This window comes from Anser brachyrhynchus, assembly GCF_964034855.1.
Source record: "Anser brachyrhynchus genome assembly, chromosome: 5".
NCBI classification, from domain to species: domain Eukaryota; kingdom Metazoa; phylum Chordata; class Aves; order Anseriformes; family Anatidae; genus Anser; species Anser brachyrhynchus.
This window is the reverse complement of record NC_137699.1, coordinates 13279722-13307297: the sequence shown is the minus strand read 5'-3', so window position 1 is coordinate 13307297 and position 27576 is coordinate 13279722. Positions and strand designations below refer to the sequence as shown.

The window sequence follows — 27576 nt, the reverse complement described above, 5'->3', positions numbered from 1 at the left end:
CAGCTGTTTCTTGTGGTTCTTCATTTTGGTTTTGCCCTCTTCTTTCCCCCTTTTCCAGCTGTTCGCCATGGTCTTCGCCATGTGTCTCTTCCGAGGGATCCAGTAAGAGGCGGCCTGTGAACCAACACATTCCCCACATGCTCAGAAGAAAGAAGGAAAATCAGAAGAAACAGAAACCTGAAAACATCCAAAAAACTTTATTTTTTTTAACAAAACGGGGTAGGGGGGGGAAAAGGAAAAAAAAAAAAAGAGGGTTGTAATATATGAATGACCAAAAGGATTGTACTTCAGGGGCTGGAACTTTGAGGTGATGTGCACTACACTGTACACCAGACCCTTGCCCAGAGCCACCCGCAGCAGCCGTGGAGCAAGAGCCCAGTGCAGCTGATTGCACTAACGAAGGACAGAGCCTGCAGAGGGGAGCGGGAGGAGGAGCACGACTGCCTCTCCCGCTTGTCAGCGCAAGGCTGTGCCTGCTGCTTGCAACTTTATCATGCTTTAGACACAAAGGACTGAAGAACAGCAACGCGGGGGCTGGATAAGGCAGCAGGTTGGCCGAAGTCTGTGACTGCCCAGGTGGGTTTGAAAACAAGTGGTGGTGGTGGCGGCGGCTCTAAGAAATAGGCAGTTGTTGCTTGCACCATTCTGGTTTTAATTCCCAGCCACAAAATGAAGACACACATGCTTCAGTGGAAGCTTTGCCCCTATCACCTGAAACTTGTCAGAGAAGTCAAACACTTCAGTGAGTCTGGCTTTTCTCTGGAGCCTCGAGCAGGGGCACAGTAGTCTCGCGTAGAAATGGGACTTGTCTAAGGCTGGCTGATGGTCAAGAATTTGGTGCCTACCTTTCCGTTTTTAGATTTACTGTTTGTTGTTGTGAAAAAGAGAGCAAGTGGTTACCTGCTGTGTTCCCATCCCCTGGGAAAACGGGTGGCTCTGGTCAAGATTAGCTGATACTGATGCCTTCCTGAGAAGGGGAGGAAATAGCGTTTAAACCTTGTCAGCCTTTGCCTTTCACTTTGTACTTGCAAAAAAATAGTTCGTGGTGCTCTGTTAGCGTAGATACATGCAGTGGACTCCTACATGCTTTCCTGCCCCAAGGGGAGTTCCAGGCACGGTGCTGGGTGGGAGAGGCTGAGGTTTGTCAGCCACTCCCCTGCTGCTGGCCTTAAATCGCCTTGGGGCGTCACTTCTGCTCAGGGGATTTCCCCTGAGGTTTTCCCATGGGCTCACAACGAAAGCATCAAGTCAGAGTTGTTTTAGCCTGCGTGTTAGTCGAGAGCATTTCCTCACTTGAGATAGTTGTTATCTACCGATTTGTTTGGAAGCGAACTTGAGAAACGTGCCTGGGAGTGGGCACTGGTCAGAGGCCGAGGTGGTGCTGAGGCCCCAGACCGTCTCTGAGAGCACTCTGTGCGGCCGAACCGCCCCGGCTGCTTCTCTGCCGCTGGTGACTGCCGACCCAAACGGGTCACGGCTTCCTCTCTTCTGGAAGCCTCAGCCCCTGTTGGCTTCGTTACTCACGAGCTCGCTCCCTGACCTCAGACTCTTTGGTCCACCCCCAAGCAGAGCGAGGCTGTTTCCTTGTTTAGCTCGGGCCTTCTCACAGTCGCAGATTGAGGAGTGCTTTTAGAGTTAAACCAGCCCCTCTGAGAGCTGTAACCACTGGCGAGGGTTACGGAGGGGGAAGGCAGCAGGGCTCTGCGTCCTTGGAGCCCTCCCAGGGGCACCGCGCCGCCGATACACGTGCAGGGGCTGCAAGGCAGGGTGGCAGGCAGCTGAAAGACTGGTTCGTAGTAAACAAAGCTCCTGGCTAAATATCCAGGTTGGGGAATCGGGGGTACGAAGGAAGAGGGAGGAGGTGTGAGAGCTTTTCCAGGCTTCATTTGAGAACAACGATTTATTTGCTCAGCAGCAGGAGGGGGGCCGGGCAGGTAGAGCAGCAGCCCCCCTGCACTGCCATGAGTATATTGCAGCAACGGAGTGAGGCCGGGATTGCTGAGTGGCCTCAGATGTTGCATTAAACCTCGTGGAAAGCTTTTCTGAACGATTTCCCTCTGGACCTGTTTTTAATGATGCATTTTAGCATTAAATTCTGGTTTGTTGTTTAATGAAGGAAAACAATTTTGCTAGCCAAAAAGCAGCAGTGTTTGTACCCGACAGCAGGTGCTGCTCTTAAGATAGGGAAAATCTGTTGCATATAGTGATCTTACAGGGAATGAATGGGCCGCCGCACGAGCCAAATGAACAGAGGAAAGCTTAGCTGTTCTGCTTCTGCCTCAGGAGCTAGTCCGTGATTGTTCTGGTAGAGCAATTCACAAAGGGGGAACAAAACCGTGAGCAGAGATAGTAACTTGGATGGAGGTGAGCAGGAAAAGCAAAAAATGCCACCCCATCACCCCTCCAGTTTGTTTGTTTGTTTGTTTGTTTTCCTTTGAGGTTGTTTTGAGAAGTTCTGGCTGTCTCAGGGCAGAGCCTGGAAGGAAAACACCTCGATTTATGCAGGGTGGGGCGGGGTTGAAGTTAAAAAACAAAATCAACACCCTTTTTTTCATGACGTTTTCTTCACATGGGGGATTAACTCTCAGAGCATCCAGTGCACTAAGGCATAAATATACAAGACCGAGGTAGGATTGCTGCAAGCTTATTTCTCCTTGGCTTTCCTAATTCTATACTATTTCCTCTGTTTTTTAGCTCTTTCACATCCCCTCTCTCCCTAAGGGCTGTCCCTCTGTCTTCAAAAGATCCTTTGTTCTACTGTTCTGGCCTTTGCACAGTTGTTTCCCCTCTCTTACCTTGTCTGGTCCCCCTTCTGCTCTTTTCTGGATGAAGACTTCAACTCCTCTCTGCAGCTGGCTAGCGTGCCTCTGGGAACACAGCTTGAAACCAAAGCAAAGGCCAGGCAGCACATCTTAAACGAGAGGTGGAAATTGCTGTAAAGATCCATGCAAATCTGAGAGGACCCGTGGAAGTAGGTAAGGGGCAGGAGGAATTTCTCCCAGGGGAATTTAATGAACAAGCAAGCCCAGAAACCAGACTCCTGTTGTACGGCAAAGCGTGTAAATTAGTTGGTTTTGTCCAGTGGTTACGTGGCTGCCCCCTCTGTTGTACAGTAGCTTTTTCTCTTTTCAGAGCAGTAGGCAGGAGAAACAACTGTATTTTTGTATTTGTTTTTTAACAGCTTTGTTGGGAGCAGGGGCTCAAGCGAGTGTCACTGCTTGCTGGAGAGCTCTGGGTGGGCCAGGGACCGGAGGGAGCTGCTGGCTCCTTTGCTGTAGCACTGTGACCACAGCCCATGCACCTTGGATGTAATTCGTGGAGAGCAGTCTGTGCCTGCGAGCCCATGGCCCCTCTGCGCACCCCTGCCTCCCGGCTGTTATTTAATGCTCAAACGACCGTCACAAACGCCTGGGAAAGGGCTGCGTGTGAAATAATGATGTTTGAAATCTATTTTAAAAAACTGTAAATGTTCTTTTTATTAGATAGTGGAGCTTATTTATCCCGTATTCCCTACTGTAATGCTTTTTTTATATTGAAAGGATTTTTTTTTTGGTAATATAAACCAGAACACAAGCCTGAAGCACTCTCTGCACGGTTTTTGTGTGCGTTTCTTAAAAAAAAATAAAAGAAAAGAAATAAAAGAAAGATATTGTGACAGTGAAGTGAAACGGCTTTAATTTTCACTATTTGTTTGGTGTTGAGTACAGTCACTTTCTTACTAAAGGAGAAAGAATAAATTCAGGTACAGCAGCCAAAATGAGGTATAAACTGACGTGTCCCCTTCTCCTCCCCTTCCCCCCAAGTAAAAACTCTTGACCAGAAAGAATTGGCCGGCTTAGGACAGACAGACAGACAGACAGCCTCTCTTTTGTCACCAGGTCCAGTTTGCCAGATGTTGGTTAGGCGTAAATAAGGCGATGCAGAGAGTTATGTGAATGCGAGCTTTCTTCACCCTCGGAAGCGAGAGCTCCAGGAATGCCAGGCTGGGGTCGCTCTCCGGCAGGAGCGGGGTCAGCCTCAGTCCTGCCTGTGCTTGCTCAGGGCACGGCCCTCGGGAGAGCACGACCTTCAGCCCCGCACAGCGTGACACAACTGCAAGCAGGTAATCCAGTGCAAACTGTCTCCCGTGGGAGATGACAGCAGTCCAAAGCCTTCTGCACATGTGAACAGATAAGGAAACAGGCCCGTGGAGATGGAGTTCGCTCAGCAGAAGGGCCTGAAGCGCTGCCTCAGGCTTTTGATCCCAAATTATGTGCTCAACTGCCACCTGCAGCCACAGTCCCGAAAATGCTGTCCTCGGGGACACATTTCAGTACAAAAGCTTCAGCATCCTCCTCCCTCCTTTCCCCTGCTCGCATCAGAGTGAAGACAAACACCCACAGTTGGTTTCTGGCAGTGCTGCAGACAGACATCAAATGGCAAAACGAGAAGTGGCTTGCTGCTTTAAGTTCTGCAGACAGCTGCTAAGCAGGGAACCGAAGAGGAATCTGACCTCACTTGATTTAAAGCTTCATGGGAAAGCTTTCATTGCCCACCCCCACCTGACTTAACCATCAAGAAGTCTTAAGAGACCTGTGTGCTGACTCATTTCTTTCACCTGCTGGATGGCATTTTAAGGTACCCTGTTGAGGCAGTCCTCTCCACAGACCCAGAGTCATGGCTTAACTAAGATCCTAGGTCCTGCAGCCAACATGGGTGGGAGAGTACAGCGTTAAGGCGCCCCTCCATCTCCTTCTGTAAGATTGCTTTTGGTTTGGTCAGTTTTACTTGTCTTTCCCACCCCCAACCCTCCGATCAGTCTGTGTATACATTCATGTGACCCCCAAAACACAAAGAATCAAGCTTCACTTACCTATACCAACACTTAGAGCTGCAGGGCTGCACTGAAGCCACGCGCCCCTCTGCTGCCCATGCAGAGAGTGTGCAGGGTGAGAGCAACAGCCACAGCCTGCCACGTTCCAGCTCCCACATGCAGCACCCTTCGTTCTCATTTGTGATATTCTGTGGGCTGCACATCATCATTTCCTGCCTCACAGGGAAAAGGTTTCCCTCCCAGAGCCCATCTCTTCCACCTAAACAGGAAGGCTCCTCTTAAATATAAACTTCAGTTGCTCGCTATTGTATCTTGGACATGTTGAAAGCAGCTTGGCAGGGAGACGTTGGGAAGCTCCAGCATTTAGTCTGCTGTTGGATGTTGCCTCTGCGGTGGATTTATTTCATTGAAAAAACTACTTACAGTTGCAGACTGAACCAGTCTGCTGGTCCCACTACTTCTGACCTGACACACATTTTTGCATGGCCAGTAGGTGCACTGCACACAGTGTCCCAAGTTGATGCAGCTGCTTCTAAACGCCAAAAACACTAACACACCATACAGTAACTACCCGCTAGCTTCTTCTAACTATACTAAGGTATTAAACAGCAAACAGCCATGGATCCCAGTCTCACCAGTGGTTTGAGGTCTGTTGGTCACACAAGCACTTCTGTTTGTGGAGGCAGCTTTCTACCAGGATTTTGGGACATCAGCTCTACTCCAGGGCATGCTTTGATCCCACCTACAGTAGCACTTGAATAAGAAGTCCATATCCTGTACACAGCCCTTCTGCCTTTAGGCCCATAGAGAAAAATGCAGCCTCCAGCTGTGGACAGGGATAATCCGCAAGGACAGCACTAGGAAAATAGGCAGCCATTGCTGCTAAGCCTCGTAGGTGTTGGAGAAACTGGCCACTGACTAGTACAGCACATACATCCTGCCTTGATTGCACTAGAGGACAACAAAGCCTTCATATGTCCCCTCACGCCTTGCTGTTCTTCATCCCAGTTAAGTAGTGTCCTAAGCATTGTAATGCCATGAACTTTGGTCCTTTAGTCCCAAAAGGAGAGATGCCATGATGCCCACATTGTAGCAGAGCTGGAACACTGTCTCCTGCAGCAGGACTCCTCTCACTGGAGGCTGCAGCCTAACCCAAGCAGCCGCACTGATGCTCACTCTGCTCTCACTACTGCAAACCACAGCAGTCTCCAGCCCCTATTCCACTAGTGTCAGGCCCTCTGCCTCACACCTACCCCTGCTGTGACCATCAGTAGGGCTGCGGTTATAGGAAATGTTCCGGGGTGAAGGGGACAGGAGCCCAGCTTAGAAACGTCACAGAACGTCCCAAGCAAAGGGATGTCTTTGTGCTCAGCAGGCTTTTCCCAACAGCCTCCTTGGCCTCTCACATACTGTAGTTCAAGCTGCACCGCTGTTCCCAGTGCTAGCCCTGCAAAGGGAACAAACCAGGAGTTTTCGCTGTCTCTCCTGCCAAGATTTGCACAGCACCCACTGAAAAAAATAAAGCCGGCGCGGCACCTCTGGCAGCAAGGAAAACACAGCTGTTTGCAAATTCAGACACAGCACTGAGCTACAGCCAGCTCCCGGCCAGGTGAACAGCAAGTGCGTGCTACAGGGGACGCAGGCTGTACACACGAGGACACGCTCCAACAGGCAGGTGCAACGCTTACCGGGGGAGTAGCCAAGTCCTTCACTGGTTGCCTTAACTCCCTCTCTCCTCAGGGATTGTTTCTTGTTTTGTGCTTTTTTTTCAATGGTTTCAGAGCCTGTGATCCCGTCAGCCAGTTCCCCCGGGAAACCGGCTCTTTTCCCTGAGGCTGCCAGGCCTGTACACCTCCCTGAGCCTTCCTCGCGCTCCTCGCTTGCCTCCCGCAGAGGGGCTGGTAGGGGGGGACCCGCACGACGCTGCTCTCCCCAAATTTTCACCTGGCTCTGCCACCAGCATCGGGTTACACACTGATTCATGCCGGTAAGTGGAAAAGGAAACCATTTAAGAACAAAAAGGGACTAACAAAAAAAAAGTTATAATTATAAATGCAAAATTACCGACACAACCCCCCCCTCCCACCCTTCCCATGACAAAAAGCCCAGGAATTAGACTTTCTTGGGACGGCGTCCAACTTGGTAATAATAATAAATGCTGATGAGAACGAAGAGGACTCGGCTGACCAGGAGGAGCACAGCACCCGTGGCTATCCGGCTACTCTCAACCAGGGAAACCGTGGTAACTGGAGGAGAAGGAAGGGAGATAAGGCAGAGGTTGGTGATGAAAAACAAACGGATCTGAGCAGCATAGAGCTGTTTTCTGCTGCCCTCTAATGTAGCTTTTTGGAGGGACCCGCTGAGACTTGTGAATGCAAAAGCTTTCACTGCAGGCCCAGTCTCACACTCAGCAAACCTGCAACACGGGCTCTTACACAGCTTGATTTGACAGCTTTAAAATTAGGCACAGGCCTGTGGGCCACAGCGGTCCTGTTTATAGAAACACTTCCCTAAAGGCAATTCTGCCTTCAGGTAGCCACCCTGAAACATGAACTCGAGCAGATGTGAGTTTCCCATTTGCTCAGGTCTTCATTGTGGAATCTGCATGTTGCTTTGTGGTTTAACCACTCCAGTGCTGATAAATATTTGTCAAACGTAGGAGCATGAATAAAACATGTATAGTCCACTCACACTACCTGTTTTCTGAGCAGCTCCCTTTTTGGTTAATAATACAAGTTACCTTAGAACACAGTGAGTGAACAGCCAATACACACATACACAAAAAAACAAAAACCTTCATAGTTATATATAGACATGCCCCCTAGAAATCAGCTGAACTATTATTCTATCTTTTGGCACGACTGAAGGTCCCCCCCCCCTTTTAATGTAATTTACTACAGCCTTCTCTTGTTAGCCCCAGAATCTAGGCAGTCTGCTCCAGGAGGTGACTTGTGCTGCCTACAAAGGCCAGGACATTTTAGGGAGGAAAACAGATGAATTGGCAGAGGGATATGTCCTGGGCACCCTGCAGTGAGCAGCCCAAGGCAGAGGCTATCCCACAGGGAAGAAAAACGGAGAGCAGCTGGCCGGGAAAGTGTGCCCAGAGCCAGGTTCTCTCTGACAGTCCAGCAGGGCCAAGGAGCCCTCTGTAACACTGATGGGTCTCAGCACGGGGACATCTGGAGCTGGGGTGCCACCACGGATGCGCCAGCCGCGCACACTCCCTCCTGCCCACCCTGAGCGTGGGCACACAGCACGCCCCCATTCCGTGCTTGCTCCTGCCCGGCCCAGCCCAGCTACTCACCCAGGAACTGCACGGCGAAGTAGCACGCCTCCGTCAGCAGGGTCCAGCGGATGATGACTTTTTCAGCCGTGTACAGGGCGTTCCACATGATGAGCGAGATGCCTGGGGAGGGACAGCAGCACAGCTGCCCTGAGGGAAGGCGAGGACCACCAGGAAGGGGCAGCCCACCCGCCTGCCTGCCCCCCAGGTGAAGCGTTTTGGCCCCCACGGGGGGATGCAGAGGGAAGCAGCGCAGCCAGAAGCTGCGCTCTCCCCTAGCCCAACCTGGCTGCTGCATTTCCAGCCGTCCCCACGAGATGCTGCTGCAGCCTGCAGGAAGCAGCCAGCCACCAGCACACCAGTCCAAGGGCATCCCACCCAGGCTGCCTGCCCTCAAGCCCAGCCACCCCTCCAAAAACACTCCCTGCAGGCACCCGCCTGTCCTTCTGCACTGTGCCAGCCTGAGACCAGGCTGGGTGGGCACCCAGCAAACACATTCCCTCGCGGCCTGGGAGCAGCAGTGGCTGCAGCACAGGGTGCAGAGCTAAGCAACCCTGTGTTTTCATTCCTCCACCCATTTTCTTTTCCAGAGGGTTTCTCCAGGCTCCCCTCAAGCCCCTCACCCTCTCCTCTGGCCCAGTCTCTTGTGCCATACAAGAGGCCCTCCTGGGCACCGCACTCGCAGGATGCTGTCACCTGCCCCTTCTCTGCTCCCATGAGGACAGCCTGATCCCAGCTACAGCCCAGACCCCCTCACCCCATTTCCTGGCCCATCTGCAATCCCCCTCTGCTGGGGTACTTGCAGCTACTCCCCCAGGTATTCAGTGTGCACAGCACTTCTTACCATACGTGCGGGGAGCCTGAGACCTTGCTAGGAAAAAGCAACAGAGGCTGAGCTTTACCAGAGACCCGTAACAAATAATTCCTTCGGAAACAGCAGCGGTTTCCAAAGACGCAGAATTTGTCTGCTCCTGCACTTCTGGCCTCTCGCCCCATTGCTCTACAGGGCAGCATCACACCCCAGATACTGGCACAGCACTCACTGAGGAGGGCTCCTCCATAGAGCCGGATGGGAGTCTTGCTGCTCGCCGATTCCTCGTTGAAGACGGTGTCGTAGAGCTGGTCAGGGAAAGCGAGGGCCTGGCAGAGGCATGGGAGAGACTCAGCAGCACTTTCCCAGAGCCATCAAAATGTGCTGTCTCAGGCAGGGGAAAGTGGTGCTCTGACACTGAGACATGATGTGACCAGAACCATCGGCCAGGAAATTGGGAATTAAGGAGGCGCGAGAAACATCAGTGTGTCGGCTGCTGGCTTCAAGGCCGGCTTCTGTGACCGAGGCTGCCGTGCTGTGTGTGGTTTATGAACCTGCTAATGAAAACAGACTTTGGCAATGGGAACAAGCGGCCAAGGACACTGCTGGCAAGCCCGTTACAGAGACGCAGAGAGGGCAAAGGCCTCTCACAAGAACGCAGCGGCAGTTGTTGAAGGCAGAGGAGGGGGAATAAACAGCTAAGGAGCCACGCTGTGGCATCCAGGAGCTGGTGGTGCCCAGGACTGCAGCCCTCACTTACCATAATGGCCACCCCGGAAAACATGATGGCGGAGACCAACTGCCAGACCCTGCACAGGAGGGAAAACAGAGGGCCCAGAGTGAGCATGGGGGTGAGCCTGTTGCCCCTGCTTCACGATGCATTCCCAGCTGTCCGCATGGTTGTTAGCCTTTGTCCTCCCTCCTCACCCAAATGAGGCAGCCTTGGGTCTTCTGCATGAAGACGTGGCTCCCCAGACACTGCTGGCTCGAGCCTCACTACCAATACAGAGCTGAACCCCCCTCACCCAAGCAGAGGAGAGAACCGGCCCTGCAAAGAGGACAGAGAGCTTCTCTGTGGTTCCCAGCTCCTGCCAAGGGACTGGAGCTCATGGCCCTCAGGCTGGTTTATGAGGGAAGAAAACAGAGCCAGGATGTTCCTGCAGCCCTGAGAAGCCCCTGCATGGAGCAGTGAGGCTGGTGTCAGGGACAGAGCTGGTGTCAGGGACACTGTGGCCAACAGCCCTCTGATGGCCCTGCTCTGAGGTGGCCTCATGTCTTACCTGAGCCCCAAGGGTTCCCGGACAGCAAACTTGATTTCATTTCCCAGGACCTGGCTAATCTGAAATTCAAGCAAAAGGCACAAGGTGACTGAGCAGACCCTTCCCCAGCCTTTACGCCACATACCTCAGACCAGACAACACGTATCTTAACCCCACGTAGCAGTTTATCTCTAAGATGGCTGAAAAGAGGATGAGGACAAGGAATTTCAGCGCGGGGTGGAGTAAGCAAGCTCCATGTCGGCTCCCCTGTAAGCAAGCATCCTGCCAGCGAGCTCTCCAGGGGGCACTCAGGACAGGGCTCCTGAGGGACGTGTCCTTGTTCTCCAGCGCTGGTATTTTGCTGAAACAGACTGTGTGCCTTTGTTTGCGATTCGGGCCTCTTCAGAGAGGTGCTGCCATGCCTCTTTAATCGCTGCCCCGGTTTCCAGGGCACGGTGCTGGACTATGGTGAGCTTTGAGCTAGTACCACCAGCTCCAAGCTAGCTAATGGGTGTCTCGACAATAACATTTCACCAGTGGATTAAAGCAACTTAAAGGCAGAGCTCGCTGCGTTACTATGAAAAGTGGTTTCAGGCGGCTTTTGTGCCTCCACCAGGCTGCACGGCCCGTCTCTGCTAAAGGGCAGCATTAATCTTGTCACGGCAGCCCTTGCATGAGCCTGGCGGAGCTGGGAGCTCTGGTTTTGCCAGAGAGGCTGCAGAAGGTAAATGCTGGAAAAAAAAATTAACCAGGTTTTATCCAGGGGCCTTCCACATGCTGAGGTTTGCCAGCAGGCGACATTTCACAGGTTTATTGGCCATCCTCCCGCAGCAGTGGCCTCCTCGCTGTGGGACAGCAGCACGGAGGACCCCGCGGTGGGATGGGGAACCCCTCCCTGCCCAACACCCCTCACCTTGGAGCGATGGACCTCACCGTCGTCGTCCTCGCCGCCGACCCCCAGGATCTTGCGCGTCTTCAGCCTGCTCACCAGGTCGGTCTGGCTGTGCTTCTTCATCAGCGGCGGCGGCTGCTTGGCCGCCATGGCGGCGCGCGGGCCTCTGCCCCGCCGGCGGGACAGCTGAGGGGAGAGGCCGCAGGAAGCGCTTTACATGAAACCTCGCAGGGTACAGAGCATCAGAAGTTTTTTAAAAGCACGGAAATCTTGCTGCTACACCAGCAGACAGCTCCTCATCGCCCCGGCGCGGGAGGATCGGCCCGCTCTAGGGCAGGGTGCTGGGGGCCGGCTGCAGGCGGCCCATCGCGGGCTGTGGGGAAGCTGTCCCGGTCTGAGAGCAACGCATCGGCCGTCACCGTGACCTGCCAGAGGGGGAACAAAACCAAATCATCAGCAGTGTGGGGACAGAGGCACTGAAATGCTCCCTTGCCCCACACCCTTCACCCCGGCTTTTGCCGTCAGCCCTGCGAAAGGGGCAGGGGAATGGTGCGAGCGCCAGCTTTCCACCCATCGGCATGTCTCGTGTGTGCGCCTCCGTGCTGAGCACAGCCCCGAGCTTCGCCAGAAGGTGCTCTAAGTGGGCCTGACCTACAAACCACGCTCCAGCCCATCCCAGCATGAGGCAGTGTCCATGGCCCATTAGGAGCGTGGTACCTCTTTGCTGCTTCCTAGACTAGGGCAATTAAGCATCATTAAACACTTCCCAGACAAGAGGAACTGAAGACAAAAAGCAGAGCATCATTTAATGACTTTCTCCTTGCCATACATCACACCCTTCGGTTGCCATTTCAGGCAAAATGCCATGCAGGTCTCAGACGTTCGTTTGTCTTTCCCCCCCCCAGACGCTGCAGCCCCTGCGCTGAGCCAGGGCACACCAGCCCTACAGCTACAAGAAACCAGAGGCAAGATCCTCCTTGACAACATGTTGCTTCCTGAGAAACAGAAGATGACAGCAAATAGAGTACAAATACTGGGAATACTAAGAAAAGAACAAGATAGAGGTAGCTGACAGAAGCTAAGGTGGGAAAGACAACTTTCCTGTACGTGTAGAGGTGTCAGGAGTCCCTGAAAAATCACTCTATCATTATCCAGTCATAAAACCCTGGAAACTCTCAGTTCACAAAGTCCTTCCTCCCAATTTGTCTTCCTTTCATCTCGGCTCAACTGAACACAAAAACATTTTTTTCCATTTGCTACTTCACCCTCCAAGAGACCCATAAAAAAGTCATCCCCCCCCCCCCGGGCACCAGACACAGCTCATCTGGTCCAAACAAGCCCAGGGCTCAGGCACAGGCAATCCCTCGCCCCAGCTGCACTTTCCCATGGCTGTCCCACGAGGACAGAATTTATGCTCGTGTCTAAAGAGTTCACGAGTCTCCGGGGAGTAATGAAACGAGAGGTGTCAGTTATTTTGGCATCACGCACACAAGCCTTCTCCCGCTGCCTCGCGAAGGGTTTGCATCTCCCAGGAAAACTTTCCCGTTTTTGTCCGCGCGAGCAGCCAGTCACTTCGGCAGGCTCCCAGGGCATGCCAACATAAATCTTCCTGTGATGCAAATCTAAGAGGACTCGCTGTGACAACGAAACGACTGAATCCAATGCTCAAACATTTACTAAGACCCTTTCGGATAGGGAAAGCAGAAAAAAGACATCTTCAGATCTAGAGCATCCTGAGGGCATGAAGTAAAGGAAGGTGGTAGGGCTTAAAGGGAGGACTCGCAGGCTGCGAGAGATAAATGGCTCTGTGATTACAAAGGCAGTTTTGCAGTTCTGAGTACAGGCAAACAGATCAAAATTTGGCTTCATCAACTGCGTTTGCCAGTTGCCTTCGGGGCATGAGTTGGTAGAAATTTATCCACATCATTATTAACATTGCTCTCCCATTAAGAATTTCCACTGATTTGTGGTAAACCAGTGGCCAGGAACTGGGACAGGATAAGCCAGCTAGAAACACCAATAAAATAATCACTGAAGGCCATTCTGCTACATAAAAACCACGCTCCCACTGTGCTAAGCACAGCTATGGCACGGCCCTGCAGCCAATCCCACGTCTCATTATCCCCATCTTCCAGGGAAAGAGCCAGTCTAATGAGTACTGAATATTAATGAATAACGAGCTAACAAATGCATTAGCACTAATTCGATGACATTCGGATAGAAGACGCTGAGCATTTGAAAGCGTTATACTTACATTAATGTATCCTGACACACTGAGAATTTGGAGGATGTTTTCTATTAGCCTGTGCGTTTTCAAAAGGGAACCTCCACCTCCTCCTGTCGTGATTTTCTCCTCAATCCTCCTTCTGAGCATCCCAGTGGCTGCGTACATTAATCACTGCATAGAGGAAATTCCTCTGCCCCCCTCAGTGACTGGCAATGCCCATGTGAAGCTGAAAGATTTTTATTATTATTATTTAAATTTCAACATCCCTTTTCTTCACAGGCTTCTTTCGGCATCTGTCCCCTTGCATACTGTACTCAGTTGTGACAGCTACTGCTTCGTGGTGCAAAGAAACCTCACCGGTGCCACGCTAAAGATAGCTCCATCTCTCCCCACCTCCACAGCTCTTCCCCCAGCATCTCTGCTTCCCTCCCAGCGAGAGGAGAGGAGAAGGAGAGGATGTTTGACGATGCTTCGGCAGCCAGAGCTGCGTGCCCATCGAGGGAGGTCTGGTGAGGAGCAAGGTGCAGCAACAGAACGACCAGCCCCTGTTCCTACAGCTTCGGGATGCTGCTGCTGAGCAGCTGAGAGAGGTGTCCTGCTGCTCGTGGGGGCACCACAAAGCTCGCTCCAAGGGTCTGAGGACACTCCCAGTCTGCCAGCAGGGTAAGTGATAATAAAGATGAACTGGAGTTGAACCGGGATGACGAGTGAAAGGTTAGTACATTTACCCTGGCCATAAGTTTGGTCTGCTCTGCCACATTGAGGCCAGGGAGAAGACTTGCTCTCCTGCCAAGCTCTGGTTTCAGAGTTCAAGTCAACACGCCAGAGGCAACCCAAGGCCTCGAGCCCACCTTCATTTGTTGATGTTGACCAAGAAGTTCTTATACTCCTGCAGTGGACATAGGCTCTTTCCAGCAGCCTGATGGGGAACCTGCCATGCCCAAGCACCTTTCATGGAGCACAGGTTGAGAGACACGGGTAAATACGGAGATGCAGCACTGCCCCTGTACAATACCACACGTCACCACTGCGCTCTGCAAGCCCTGGGTGTTCTTCACCCAACCTGAAGAGGCAAACGCTGCTACAGGCATGTCACCGGTGTGGGAACTGAGCCACGAGAGTAAAACCATGCCTTCTTGCGTCAGGGGAAGAGAGAGATGGCAGCAGAAGTGCTAAATGGTCTCCCTGCCAGCAGCTCCCGCAGAAGGGCCGGCAGGCTGGCCAGGACAGATCCTGCCCCGCTCCCTCTCATCGCAACAGACAGCCCTTCAGCTGCTCCACTGTGCCGGCTTGCGGGGGGAAGATTGAGGCAGCCGTGCCATATGGAGCAGCTTTTCATCCCTGATGCCACAGGAGCAGCCACAGTGGCCAAGGCACCCAGCAAGGGAGCACAGATGTTTACATCCTAATTACTGCAATTTTGGAACAGATGTCTCCAAACAAGAGGCTGTGCGAGCAAGAGATCCATCTTTAGGGACAGCAGCCAGCTCCTTTCCCCCATGCTGAGCTATGCCTGCTGCCCCACCGCCCAGCAGAAAGCAAGACCCAGGGCAGGAGGCCCCAGGAGAGGTTTCCAGGCACCTACACGGCCAGAGACAAAGTCTAGGCTCAAGCACAGGGGCAGGGCAAAGAAGAGAGGCAGTGGGGGCACAGGTCAGAGCAGTCGTGCAAGAGCAAGACCAGTCAGAAAGGGAAAGAGCTGCCTGACAGAAAGCAGTATGTGCAAAGTCCTCTCTTTCCTCTTCTTTTCCAAGAGGCTCATTACCAAAGTATCTTGGTGCCTCACAATCTCGCCTCACTGCAGCCCTGCACCCTAGGGACAGATGGCATCCCCGCTTTGGAAACACCAGGAGACTGAAGACAGGATCCAAAGAGGTACTCGTTACTTTGGCTCCTGCAAACCTTTGACTTGCCTCATCAAGCGGGATCTAAGACACCTTCCCTACACACACATACGAAGTCTCAGCATGCTCACTTGTAAGTGCAGAAAATCTCTCAGTTAGCAAAATCTGACACTTGAGGACTCTGAAATCCTAAGGGACAAGATAAATCCCGTGTCTAACCCAAAACACACACCCAAGAGCCACAAGGCACCTTTACGGATCCTATCCAAACAACCTCATAAAAGTTTCCCTGGGATATCAATACTGGAGGAGACCCCCGAGCCAGGTAACTACCAAGGTACAGCCATCCCATGCTGTATTTCTGCGGCTGCACATCCCAAGCCCACGGTGCGTGAGCCAGCTCTTTGCCTAGATTTCTCTCCAGAGCTGGGATTCGGATGATGAAGACCTCTCTGCCACCAGCCAGCTGAGGCAGAGCATCCCTCTCCCCACCTCCCTGTGGATATCCTCCCTGCCAGCTGCGGCACACGGCTTTGCTCCCAACATCTTCAAACAGTAACAGGATCGTTGGCGTTTTTTGCTGGGAGGAATGCACAGCAACCCTTGCCCAGGATGAGGAGTGGAAGTTCACCAGCCTAGCAAAAAGAAACTCCCCAAACCAATTCTGCAGGTCAGGAAGCTTCAGGGAGCTACGGGGAATGAAACCTGATCCAGCCGAAATAATCGGATGCTCAGGCAGTAGAAACAATTAGCACTCCGCCAGCGTGGCAGTACGACGTGACTGCTGCTCCTGCCCAGTCTGGCACAGTCCGTACACCCACGCAACAGGGATACTACAGATTTCTCACCTGCCTGGTACATGGGACTCCTTTCCCACATGAAAACCTGCCCTTTAAGTCCAGAAGTCCCTCTGCAATGCCAGCAGGAACCATCTCTTGCCACAAGTTCATCCCCCGGCTCTGCCACAGCCCTCCTGCTTCCTTAAGCAGCTCCAGCAGGCACAGGCCAAAAGGCACGTTCGTTCTGCTGTGCCTCCAGACCATCTTTTGCAGAGAAGCCAGAGGAAACCTCAAAGCCCAAACCACCTGCAAACCACACAGAGACACCTCAGACACACACACCCAGGGCTAACCCCAGCTAATCCTTAGCTGAAGGGGGACTTTGCAGAGACAACAGGGGGCTGCCTGCACCTGGGTAATGCCCGTCTGTGTAAGGAGGGGGGAAGGAGAAACATGGGATCTCAGACACACCCTCCCTTGGCAAATGGATGGGACAGGGGCTGAGAGAAGAATAAAAGGCTGACGAGGCTCTGGTGAGGCTGGGCAGTATGGAGACAGAAACATCCTATCCCAAGGAGCACCACGAACCGAGGCCAAGCCGCAGTCTGCGGGCTGCATCTCAGCTCCAGGATCTCACTGCCCACAGGTTTCCAATTTCCTCTCGCAGAGGGAACAGGAAAGTTTCTTTCCATGTCACGGGAAGTGTTACACGGCAATCAAAAGCTGCGAAGTGCTCGGTTTCCCCAGCAGAAGACAGAAAAGCTCTGTTGCTCTATTAGTGTCTCAGACAGGAGCTATAATTAAACCCAGCAGCCCCGGTCCTGCTAAGTACCACCTGCAGCAACACACCAACGGCGAGCAAGAGCAGCTGGGCTCACCTCGGACAAGAAATGCTGTCCTGCAGCCAGCAGCAGCTTGCCGGGCTGTCTGACACATCCAGCACGCTCGGCCAGGCACGCCTGGTGCATTTACTCCTCTCTGGGTAACTCAGACAACTTGGGCATCATCAGCTGAACATCCCAAGCGCTCGAGTTCAGCAGGACACAAGGGAGCTGGGAGGATGTGGAAGGAAATAAAATGCATCAGGAACAGGCGCCGTTTTCCTTTAAGAGCATTAAAAGACAAAAATTCATCTTTGATTTCCCAGCTGCCTTAGACAGGTGTTTGTGGGAGACAGTCCCAGCAGCTTAGCGGGCCATCTGTCCTGCAGATGATTTCTACAGGGAAACATTAGAAGCAGAAATAAAAACTATATATACACACACAAAATGAAAAAAAAAATAAAAAAGCACCAGTAAAAAAAAAAATCATCCCCCCACAAAACAAATCCAGCCTCAAACCCTCAACAATTGTCTTTCGTGCACTCCCCAGGAAGCCAATGCCCTTTCCTCCCAACCACCCTACAGCTCTGCCCCTTTCCAGAACTCAAAAAGGAAATAATAAAAAAATTACCATCAGGAAGATTTGGTGCCCTCCGCCACATGCGAGGGCAACATCCCTCTGTGCGTCATCGCCAAGGACTGTAATTTCAAAGCCATTCTTGATGGAGTCTCCCTCAAAAGACGGCGAACTGCATCTACACCAACATTATTTCTGCATCTGCAGTCCAGTAGCTTACCCCACACAATGTAATAACCGCAATTTAGAGGCTACGAAAATGGCCACAAACATACGAAATGGAAGATGAAACCAATACAGCCGGACCACTCCTGCACCCTAAAAGCAGACTTTTGACCTGTGTTGCACATGGATTTGCAGCCCCGGTCCGAGAACGGCTGTTTCAGAGCACCCCAGCACCAGCAGGTTTTTACTCTGTTCTTTAAAAAAGGGCTCCTCTTCTGCTACCCTCTGCCATGATATGACCAGATGTGCAGTCAAGGCACACACAAGCAGGGAAAAACAGGCAGACAAATAAGTTTGCATTAAGCAGGGAGATTGCCTTTTGGTCCGATCAGGTCGTTTCCTGAGCCCCACACACGTAGACCCTCTCAGGACTCAAGTTTCCCGTTGAGCAAGCAATCAAATTTGCTTCTACAACGCAGAAGTCCTGTAAGTCAGGCCTGGCAGGAGGTGGCCTTGGTGGCCATCAGTGAACAGCTGAGTTCTCACCAACCCTACGTTACAGAGCATCTCATGCTACACGTTCACATCCCACGTCCTGTTAAACCACATTGCTGCACAGGAGGCAGATGCCAGCTTTCATCCCTCGGCCCCAACCACCCCGCACACCGCTCGGAGCCCTCACCTGCAGCTTGGGACCACATTTTCCACTTCCTCCCTAAGCAATTCGCCAACGTTAAGCCCTGCTCATCTGCACACAATTGCAACTTCAGGTTTATCGCTCCCTCGTGGCTCCTCAGACTCCAAATAAGCACAGACAGACTCGGGGAGTTGCTTAGCAAAAAAGCGATGGGGACGGCCTCCCAGTACAACACATACTTCAGCTACTTGGTAGCCTACCCCCGAGTGGCAAAAATCTCCCTCTGACACCTTGCTGGTTTCTATAGCAACAGGTTAATGCTAAAAATGTTAGATGCAGAACTCCCCGTGTTGGGCAAACAGGAGATAGGACCGATTTAGAAGAGGGAAACTTCTGAATAGCCAGCTACGTGGGAAAAGAGCAACCGCAGGCTTCGCTAACTCACAAGCCAGCACTTGCTGGCCCTCCATGCAACCCCAACTCAATCATTTGACCCCTCTCTCCTCCATTTTCCCATTTTTCCTGGAAAAACAAAGCCACCACCTAAGCTCTTCAAGGATACTGCCCTTGCACATGTGCCAGCGGCTCTCGGGAGACCCTCCTGGCAGAGTGCACCCCTTTGCAGAAGACCACAACAGCCACAGCTCAGGGCAGTGCCACAGAAGGAGGACAAGTAGGGCAGCCCCAACAAACCCAGAGCCTTTCCCCACAAATGCTGTTTCACCCCCCCAGCAAGCAGCTCATACAAGCCTGACTTTGCTTTTATTTGCTGCTAAGTCAGGGGAAATCACCCTGTGCATGCACGCGTGTGTGTACGTGCACACGTTTGTTTACGCATGAGCTGTCAGCCCCCGAATTGTGCACGGATCAACAAGACTCTGAATTCCCCGACTGTGAAGTGTGTGACATTTAATCTCAACCTTCCTTTCAGATTTCATAATGTGCATTATCAGCAGTGGGTATTCAGCACACAAGTACCCTTTCGAAAGCTTTCATCGGGAAAAGGAAACAATATAAAGAACCTGCAGACTGAAAAAGAGACAGTGCCTCCGATGTGAGAGTGGTTCTCCAGCTTCCACAAAAGGCCAGCACGTGTGTGCTGCGAGGATCACAACAAGATGGTTTGTCCCTAGCACAGAATAAATACATTTCACAAGTGAAGAGAGTGGGGCTGGGAAGCATGAAATCTATCAGGAACCTATGGTTCTCTTCACCTCCCTATTTTTGGCTATCTGGGAAACAGGCAGGGGGAGCCATCCCCCAGAGGTGCCTATTTTAGGACAGGCTGCATCAGCTTCTGGAAAGGCTTATTCCACAGGCTTTGAGTTAGGCAAGGGTTTTCATTGCTTTTATACGTATGGGCAAGGCAAATTCCTGATCCTAGTGTTCAACTTTTCAGTACAGCAAACGCTACATCACTTCTGCACATCTCATAAGAGTCACGCTCTGGGACTACGAAAACCTGACAACAACCTCCCTGCTGCCGGGCATGGAGAAGCTACATCCTCAGTAACCCGCTCTCATTAGTCACAGCCACGGAGGATGCACATCGGCAACCACAGGAAATGCAGCACTGCCACATCTCTCCTGTTATCGTGGCTGGTTCAAGGACCTTCCCTTATTTCCACAATTTTAAGTCTCAGACACGTGGATCCAGCAAGCCCCAGTAATACCAGCATCATCCATCAGCTTGTGTACGCATAGATGTGTGTACGCACACTTACTGCTTTCCTGGCATATCTATCAGCAAGCACATAACGCGGCCTCCTGCTCACGGCACAGAAGTGTCACGTTTTAGTCAACACTTCCCCATTACCCTGCCCGAAATGCCACTCACACGCAGCAGTGGCCCTGGGGACGGCAGGCCGGTCTCTCCTCCCCCATGCTCTTTGCAAGTGCTGACGAAAGGCACTCGCTTCGCCCGGAAATGTGGAGCAGGGAATAAATTGGCTGGCGACGAGCTCAACTGCTTTACTAATTCCCCATACACCGACCCTAAATCCAAGCTACTTGTCCAGAGAGCTGAAGGGCACACAGACGCGGCTCGCGGAAGGGGCTTGTTGAACCCGTGGTGTGCAGCACCTGGGCTGATGCCAGCAGACAAGGCAGGAACATGCTCACACACCGCAATGAGCAAATGCTTGCACTGGGCACAAGGGGAGGAGGATGAGAGGGCGCATTACAGGTGTCTGCTCTTCACAAGCGTGCGTTCTCAGTCACCGTGAAAACGACCTGGGAAGGAGCACACAGATGGCCCCAGTTCTTCAGTCCCATCAGGTATCGCCTTTGGCTCCTGGCAGACTCCTGCTTGCTGTGAAGCAAAGTTCGGGTGCTCTTTATTGCTGCTAAGCGGCTTCTACAGCAACTCCTTTCCCAAACACAAAGAAAATGTAGCTGTTTTCACATGTCAGATGCCTGGTTGTGAAAACCCAACGCCGCCTAGCTCCGCTGGACTCAGCGCTGCTGTTTTGTAGTTCCTTCTCCTCTTTGCAGGAGGCAGCTCGTGTTTCTGTCTCTCTGGAACATAACCCTGAATTAAGTGCCAGGCAGCTAAAATTAAGTGTTCGATAACAGGATTCAGAGGGACTTAAAAATCAGGAGCCTTTAAAATACATAGTTTCCTAAGTGAATAGCCTCCTTCCTGAGGCTCCTTTACTGCCAACGATACCGAGTGCCATTTCTACGAGCACACCCCTGCCTTGCAGCTCCGTGCAGCGAGGCAGAGTGGCCAGGAGGGCTGGACTCAAGGCATCTTCTTGGCCACGATGAACATGGGCTAGGTAGCACTGGCTGAGCTCAGGAAAGCTGCCGGCTCTTTGTCACAGCAATCTGCATCGACAGCGGGCCCAGATGTGAGCCCAGAAGGAGGCCGCAGCATCTAACAAGGGCTGGAGGATCTGGGGGCTCAGCAGTGGGATTCCTGAAATAACATGTCAGTTGGAAAAGCTGCTCAAGTCCTTCCACGACCACGAAACACCGAAGGCCAGGGGTTTGTACTTCACTCGTGAGGTGGCACCAGCACAAAAGAGCACTTCTGCTGCCATCATGGGTTACTGAATGAATTCGTACCCAGACAAAAACACTGGCTGAGTCACCCACAGAGTTTCCTGAAGATTTGTGGGCTTTCTCTGTAGGTCTCTTGTTCGGCTGCTGACATGGCCTCAGACTGTTTACTTTCTCAACCCGGGCAGGATACAGCTAAAAATGACACGGCTGCAAGCCTTTGTGTAGTGCTCTGCCTGCACCTGCTTTCCTCCAGGCCCCGGGCCCTGCGCTTTAAGTGCTGCCTGATTTTAATAAGAAAAGCAGGGATTTCTCTCCTGCAGGCAGCAGCGGCCAGCTGCAGCGGGGACTCTCACTAATCTCCCTCCAAACACAGGATCCCTTCAGACCAACAGCCGGGCTGCCGGTGTGACCTGGTACTCCAGCACGCACATCTCCGGTGACATCGACTCGTGCTGCTAATGCCACTCCCCAGGGGACCAGGCCACTGAATCACTGCTTGATTTATTCCTAACTGCTTTTCTCCCCGTGCTCAGTGCCTTCAACGATCTTAAATCAAATCTCTAACAACAACTTCGAGGAAGCCCAGCAGCCAGGAGCCAGCTACCAGTCCTTCTGAGCCTATTGGGTCAAATCCAGGAAAGGAGCATGGGGCTTGCCACCATCAGAGGCAGCCTCTCACCTTCAGCGCTAAACCCCGCTAGCAATCATTTAGATTGCTTCCTCCTTTTGGCAACAGATCTCTGCTCCTTCAAACCCTGCAACCACAGTGGCTGTCAGGGTGAATCTGGATCAGAGCTTCCTTACAGGCTCTGTTTGTGTTGGGTCCATGGTTTCGCCCCGCAGAAGGAGCTGGGTAAAGCACTGCGCACAAACCAAGGTCTGGCAGAGATTATTCAGGTATAGCCTAGGCAAAGATTTCCCCATCAAAACCGATGCCCAAACATGCTAAAGAAATTCCTGCTTTGCACACGTAGGACTAGAGAGACACCTGCGGATGTATCTACCAGGAGCACCCAAGCACTGTGCAGGACAAGAGCGAGAAAGGTATGCACCTCATGAAACCAGGAGGGAAAGTTTACTGCAGGGTTAACCCCTGGGAGCAGGGGCTGTGGGGCAGCACAGACTCCAGTGGGGTCATCCAGCAAGGCCCCACACAGCTCCTAAGCCTCCTGCTCCCCATCTGTCAGGCGGGGGAAGCCGCACCAACCAGCGCCACAGATGGGCAGTGAAAGGCACCGAGATGCATTAACCCTTGCAGATGGCAGAGCTTCACAGACAGAAGAAACTGAAGAAGGCCAGCAAGTCATCTGTCATTTCCCTTTGTGTTTTAACTCCAAAGCTGTCTTCAGCTGTAGCTGGATCTGTCTTTGTGAACATCTTTTAGCATCTTGAGCAATAACCCTTCAAACACAGAGCAAACTCACGCGAGCCTGTGATCTCCAGGACAGAATCAAAACCACATTTTCCAAGAGAAGGCAGAAAGCGACGGCAATGGGGAGCACCTGGTCACCTCTTACACCTCGATTTTGCTGGTCTGGAGAAAGACCCGATGTATTTGGGGGCCAACACTGGGTCTTTTTCTCCCATGACTTTTTTTTTTTGCACTCCTACGTCAAAAACACAAAACCCAGAAGATCTTTCTATAAATAACGTCCCAATAGTGCTGAGGTCACCAAGCCATTCCCCCTGGCACGAGGCCAAAATCACAACATAAACAATCCCAACCTCTTTCTGCTGCACGTGTGCCTTTTTTTTATTATTATTATTATTTTTTCCCTGCGACGTGGAAGGCTTGAAACCAAAAAACATAGCAGCAGGAAGACACAGCCCCCCACCCCTGGTCCCACTGGGCTCTTCTCACTTGTGCCAGCTCCGCAGGGCGCCCGGCTCCAGCCAGGACAGCCCGGTGCTGCGAGCGCCCATCCTGCCCGCCGCAGAGCGAGATGCTCTGTGCTGTGACAGCATTTTGAGCAGTTCTCATTAAAAGTTTGGGTGCTGAGCGGATGAGGCATCGTCAAGCGCACATGTGGCAAGGAGCAGACCACTATCCAGGCAGCTCCAAGGAAAATGGGTGGAATGGTCCCTCCCAGGCACATCCCCTACTGTTAACTCCAACCTTCAGAGAGCTGCAGGACAAGCAACCACCAGCTGAGGATGTACTCCGGGCATTTTGCACACTGTAGCGCTCAGCGCTCATTGAGAATAGAGAAACATCTCCCTTTGGATCAGGCCCCAGCCTCCAGCAGCTCAAAATGGACAGAAGACCCCAGGCAGAGCATCTCTCTGGTTTATTCTCCCACAGATCTATGGCTCCTCCAATCCCACCCAAAGCATGTCTCTGGAGATGCTCTTCTGCCCACTCCTCTCTGCAATAAATCCTCGCTACAGGTCCACGAGCAGGAGGGATAAGTTCAAGATTTTGAGTTTGAGACTACGTGGCAGACGCCATCTCTTCAGCCTCTTGGCTGGGACAAGCCGCCCAAGCAGAGAAGCTCCCTTTGCCTCGCTCTGCACAAGGCGCAGAACAAGGACAGACATCTAAAAGCAAACAAATCCCACTTCTCCCAGCTGCCATCAGCACCCAGTGCCCCTGCTGAGGGCACCAAGACACCTTCGTGGCTTCCCCCACAAACCACCGTGTGCTCACCACAAGGTGTATTTATGCATCCCAGCTGGGAATGGTTATGGCCAGCTGAGGCACCTCCACGCCCAGTCTGAGGATCTTGTTTGGTTTTGGTTTTCACCAAGACCTAAGACAACTTCCTCCCAGAGGAAAAGCTCCCCTGTCTAAAGGGTAACTGCTATTTATTTAAGCGAACACTTTCCTCATCCACGGGCCCTGAACGTCATTACTCAGCAGACTCTGCTTTAGCGCAGATAGAGTTACCCAGCAAGTTATTTATTCTAAGTCCAGAATAGCCAGTGCTCTTGCATGCTCTGTAATTTCTCATGGCTCAGCTGTACCGGTGGTAGCCCTTATGTCAACAAGGCTTTGGTCGCTGCTGGTGTTTTTACCTCACAGCCTGTGCAGACAGAGGAGATGGATCAAGCGGTACCCATTTAACCACCAGCAGCTGGGGTTTGGCTGGCCCCAGCCCTTGGGCAGCTGCCTGAGGACTCCAGCTGCAAGGACTGGGCACTGAATTAAGGTGCTGCTTCTTTTTCAGCCCGGTTTGCTGAGTTGGGGTAGAAGTCACCTGGAGGGCCTGATGGCTGCCAGCGGACAGCCAGGCCCACAGGTGGCACGGGTAGAGCCAGACGGGGACACAGGGCCCGCTGAGAGCTGGCTCACCCCACCTTCCCCTCCTGCCATGGGGAGCTGCGCCCCATTTTGCCTCCCTTCACCACCAGCTCCATCCTGCAGCACGGCCCTCGCCCTGTCCCTCTCCCTCCATCCCTGGCATCCCACAGGAACCCATCGAGGCCGCCCTCCCAACCTACACAGGGCTCGGGTGGCAGCCTCCCCACCCAGGCACCTGAGGCACCCATTCGGGGCCCGCGGTCCTCCCACCGCTTCACCAGCGAGCAAAAAGGGACGGACACTGCCTGGGAAAATGCAACGGGGGACCCCAGCCTTTGAGCGGTGCGGGGAGGCAGCCGTCACCAAACAGCGTGCGTGTCCCCTCGCTGGACCCCCTGCATCCCAGCCTCCCCTCCACCCTCACCCCCACCACGGCTGAGATGCCCCCACCACCAGGGCGGCTCCCTCCTCCTCCTCCTCCTCCTCCTCCTCCAGCCCCTCTCGGGACCCTCCGCTCCCCACGCCCCCCACCCGGGGCTCCGCGGGGAGCCCCCCACGCCCCCTCCCCGTCACCCCCCCCGCCGTCCCCGCACTCACCGGCCCGGCGGGGGGGCCCTGCGCGGCTGCCCCATGGGCGGAGCGCTGCGGGGCACCCGGGCGAAGCGCAGCGGCCGGCGCCGCGCAGCCCCGCACACTGAGCCCGGCCCCCGCCGCGGCGCCGCTTTACCGCGGCCGCCCGCCCGCCCCGCCTGACGGGGCGGCCCCGGCCCCGCCCGCGGCCCCGCCGCCGCTGCCACCCCCCTGCTGCCTCCACCGCCGCCGCCGGCCGCCCCGTCGGGGGAACAAAGGGCGAGGGGCCGGGGGAGGCCCCGAGGGCACAAGGGGGGAGCCCCCCGCGTCCCCTTGTCCCCCACAAAGGGGGGTCCGGGGGTGTGTTGTCGCCGCTGTGTCGCGGCCCGCTGGCAAGGCAGGGAAGGGGAGACCCCCGTAATGGGAAAAAACAACGAAGCAACGTGGCACAGGGGCTCTGCCAGCGCCTTTCAAGGTGCCGGGAAGAGCCTGGCTCGCAGGGCTGAAGCCTCTCTGCTCCCCGCCGGCCTCCCCAGAGCGCAGAGGGAGGCTGGCATGGCGAGCTGCCCCCACAGGGGCAGCCGGGGCCTCGCTGGCGTTCTCCGGCTTCGGTCGTCTCAGGGCAGGAGATGAGGTTGTCAAGTGTGAGGATGGTGAAGCAGCGGGCAGCGGGCACGCACACGTCAGGGCAATTAGCGCACGGAGCCATGGTGGTGGCGGGCAGCTCCGGCACTGCCGCGGTGCTTCAGCTCTGTTCTCCCCGTGAGGATCCTGGTGCGAGTGCTTGACGCGGCTCACCTCGAGCTGGTGCAGAGCAGGGCCACACGAAGGAGAAGGGCTGAGCGCCCGGCTGAGGAAACAAATCGAGGCCGGGTGGGGCGAGAGCCTTGTAGCTCGCGTTGACCCCGTGGGCAAACCATGATGGGGAAGCGCATCCCAAAATGTCCAGCACGATGAGGTCATCCCAGACACAAGGGGATCCTTGTAGGAACAGAAGGCTTGTCCAGAGGGAACCGGGCCGAAAACTCACATTTCACAGAGGCCAAGGAATGAATCTGTGGGAAACAGAACATTTCTTTGGAGGGAGTATCATTTCAGCGGCTGAGTTTGCTGCATAACATGGGGAAAAAAAAAACCCTAAAGATTTTATATTTTCAAAAAATTTACAATTCCAAAACAAATCCAGTTCTGACTCGGAGCTAGTGAAACATTTCACTGTGCTAACGTTCAAAATTTTCAGTGCGATTATGCCAAAACGTATACAGGAGCTGAAATATTGCATGTGCTCCATCTGTGCTCTGTGGTAGCGAAATATTATAATGTAATACAAAAGCACGCAGAACAAAGTGAGAAGGCAGAGCTGAAACAACCATGTTTCACTTAATTGAAATGAAATAACTATGATATTGTCAAACAAGGCAAGTCAAAATATGTCATGTTGACTTTTTTTTTAACAGAAATTTGCATTCAAGGAAATCTCTCAATTTTTTTTCAAAGACCTAATGAGCAAACAGTTGTGAGGCAATAGGTCCGGCTATCGCATGGGGGGCAAGCAGTAAATAGCAAGTGTCATTTTGCAAAAGCGATTCAAGCATTTGTGCCATCGTATGTCACGGGGAGCTCCAGTGTTATTTCTGAAAGTGGTATAAATGTGCTCTTGGAAGTGTTACCCTCAGACGAGATTTAAATTTGTAAATTGGAGCCCGAGGCCTTCTGCAGCGATTGCTTTGTCCAGAACCACCCAGGCCTCCTGCCTACCTTTTCCTCATTCAGAGAGCGGGGAGCAGCCTTTGTCCATGCCGCTAAACACCGCACGGCAGCAGCCCCAAAGTGCCCTGCGAGGTCTGCCCCCATCCTGCCTTTCTCTGGGGCCGTGCGCTCAGGGCGCGCAGCCACGGCGTTAGCATCGGGCCGCGCAAACCAGCTTTAATAATTAACCCCGGGCTTTCGTTTGCATTTGGCTCCAGGTCCCCAGGCGACAGGCTGGTGCCCGCAGGATCCGTGCCAGAAACCTCTCCTGCGAACCCACACGCGAGCGGTGCGTGGTGCCGCGGGCCGGCGGGTGCACGCAGGGGCCTGTGGAGGCCTGGGATGGCGAAACAGCCGCCTGCCTCCTGCATCTCCACGCAGGCCGGCCTGTGAACCTCCGTGCCTCTGGCGTGCCAAGGCAGATACACCAGCAGGGGCTGTTTTCTGCAGCGCTGAGCACACTAAAACACGTCCTGGGAGGAAGCCGTGCAGGACACTCAGTTCTGGGGGGCACGGAGAGCAGGCGGGCCTGGGGAGGGCAGCGCATCTTCCTCAGCCCCGGGGAAGTGAGGCAGCCAGCTCACACGCAGCAGGCAGCTGTGTACAACAGGGAAGGAGGGGGAAATAATCAATAGTCCGTAGGCAATCCTAGTTTTGCTGTTATCACCTCTCACAGCTGGAGCCAGACATCTCCTTGGGTCCCCAGGGCACAACCCCGGTCCCCACAGGTCCTGCTAGACAGTGCGCAGTTTGTGCTGAGAGCATTTCCTGTGCTTGGACCTCCTTCTGCCACCTAGGTGGGGCTTGGAAGGTGAAGATGATGACAGGGGTGACGTTTTAAGCCATAACAAGACCCAGGCTGCTTTCACAGCAACATCACCTTTGGGATGGGGAGGGGAGCA

General features: G+C 53.4%; 2 protein-coding genes across 15 annotated transcripts in view; one reads left to right on the top strand and one right to left on the bottom strand.

Annotated features, from left to right (window-relative positions):
• Positions 1 to 3662, top strand: part of TSPAN18 (tetraspanin 18) — a 110907-nt gene extending 107245 nt beyond the window's left edge. For all 13 annotated transcript variants that reach the window (XM_080594333.1, XM_080594322.1, XM_080594334.1 and 10 more), the window contains one exon: positions 59 to 3662. In XM_080594333.1, the coding sequence (XP_080450459.1) occupies positions 59 to 106 (48 nt within the window). In that variant the 3' untranslated portion in view covers positions 107 to 3662. The remainder of the gene's footprint in view (positions 1 to 58) is intronic.
• On the bottom strand, positions 3654 to 25120 carry TP53I11 (tumor protein p53 inducible protein 11). Of its 2 annotated transcripts, XM_080594337.1 has the most exons (8): positions 24953 to 25058; positions 16787 to 16960; positions 11080 to 11483; positions 10188 to 10246; positions 9668 to 9716; positions 9140 to 9236; positions 8118 to 8219; positions 3654 to 7059 (listed from the first exon to the last, which is right to left on the bottom strand). In XM_080594337.1, the coding sequence occupies exons 3-8, from the start codon at positions 11206 to 11208 to the stop codon at positions 6926 to 6928; spliced, it is 570 nt and encodes a 189-aa protein (XP_080450463.1). In that variant the 5' UTR covers positions 11209 to 11483; positions 16787 to 16960; positions 24953 to 25058; the 3' UTR covers positions 3654 to 6925. The 2 variants fall into 2 exon arrangements, with proteins under 2 accessions (XP_080450463.1, XP_080450462.1); XM_080594336.1 differs by lacking the exon at positions 16787 to 16960 and having other exon boundaries at positions 24953 to 25120.
• Positions 25121 to 27576: the final 2456 nt, after the last annotated feature.

Bases quoted from the DNA above. Each gene is read 5' to 3' on its own strand.
- TP53I11 (XM_080594336.1), bottom strand. From the start codon at position 11,208: ATGGCGGCCAAGCAGCCGCCGCCGCTGATGAAGAAGCACAGCCAGACC. The intron at 9,717-10,187 runs GTAAGACATGAG...CCTCCTGTGCAG, and splicing joins CGGGAACCCTTGGGGCTCAG to GGTCTGGCAGTTGGTCTCCG. The intron at 9,237-9,667 runs GTAAGTGAGGGC...TGCCTCTGCCAG, and splicing joins TTTCCGGGGTGGCCATTATG to GCCCTCGCTTTCCCTGACCA.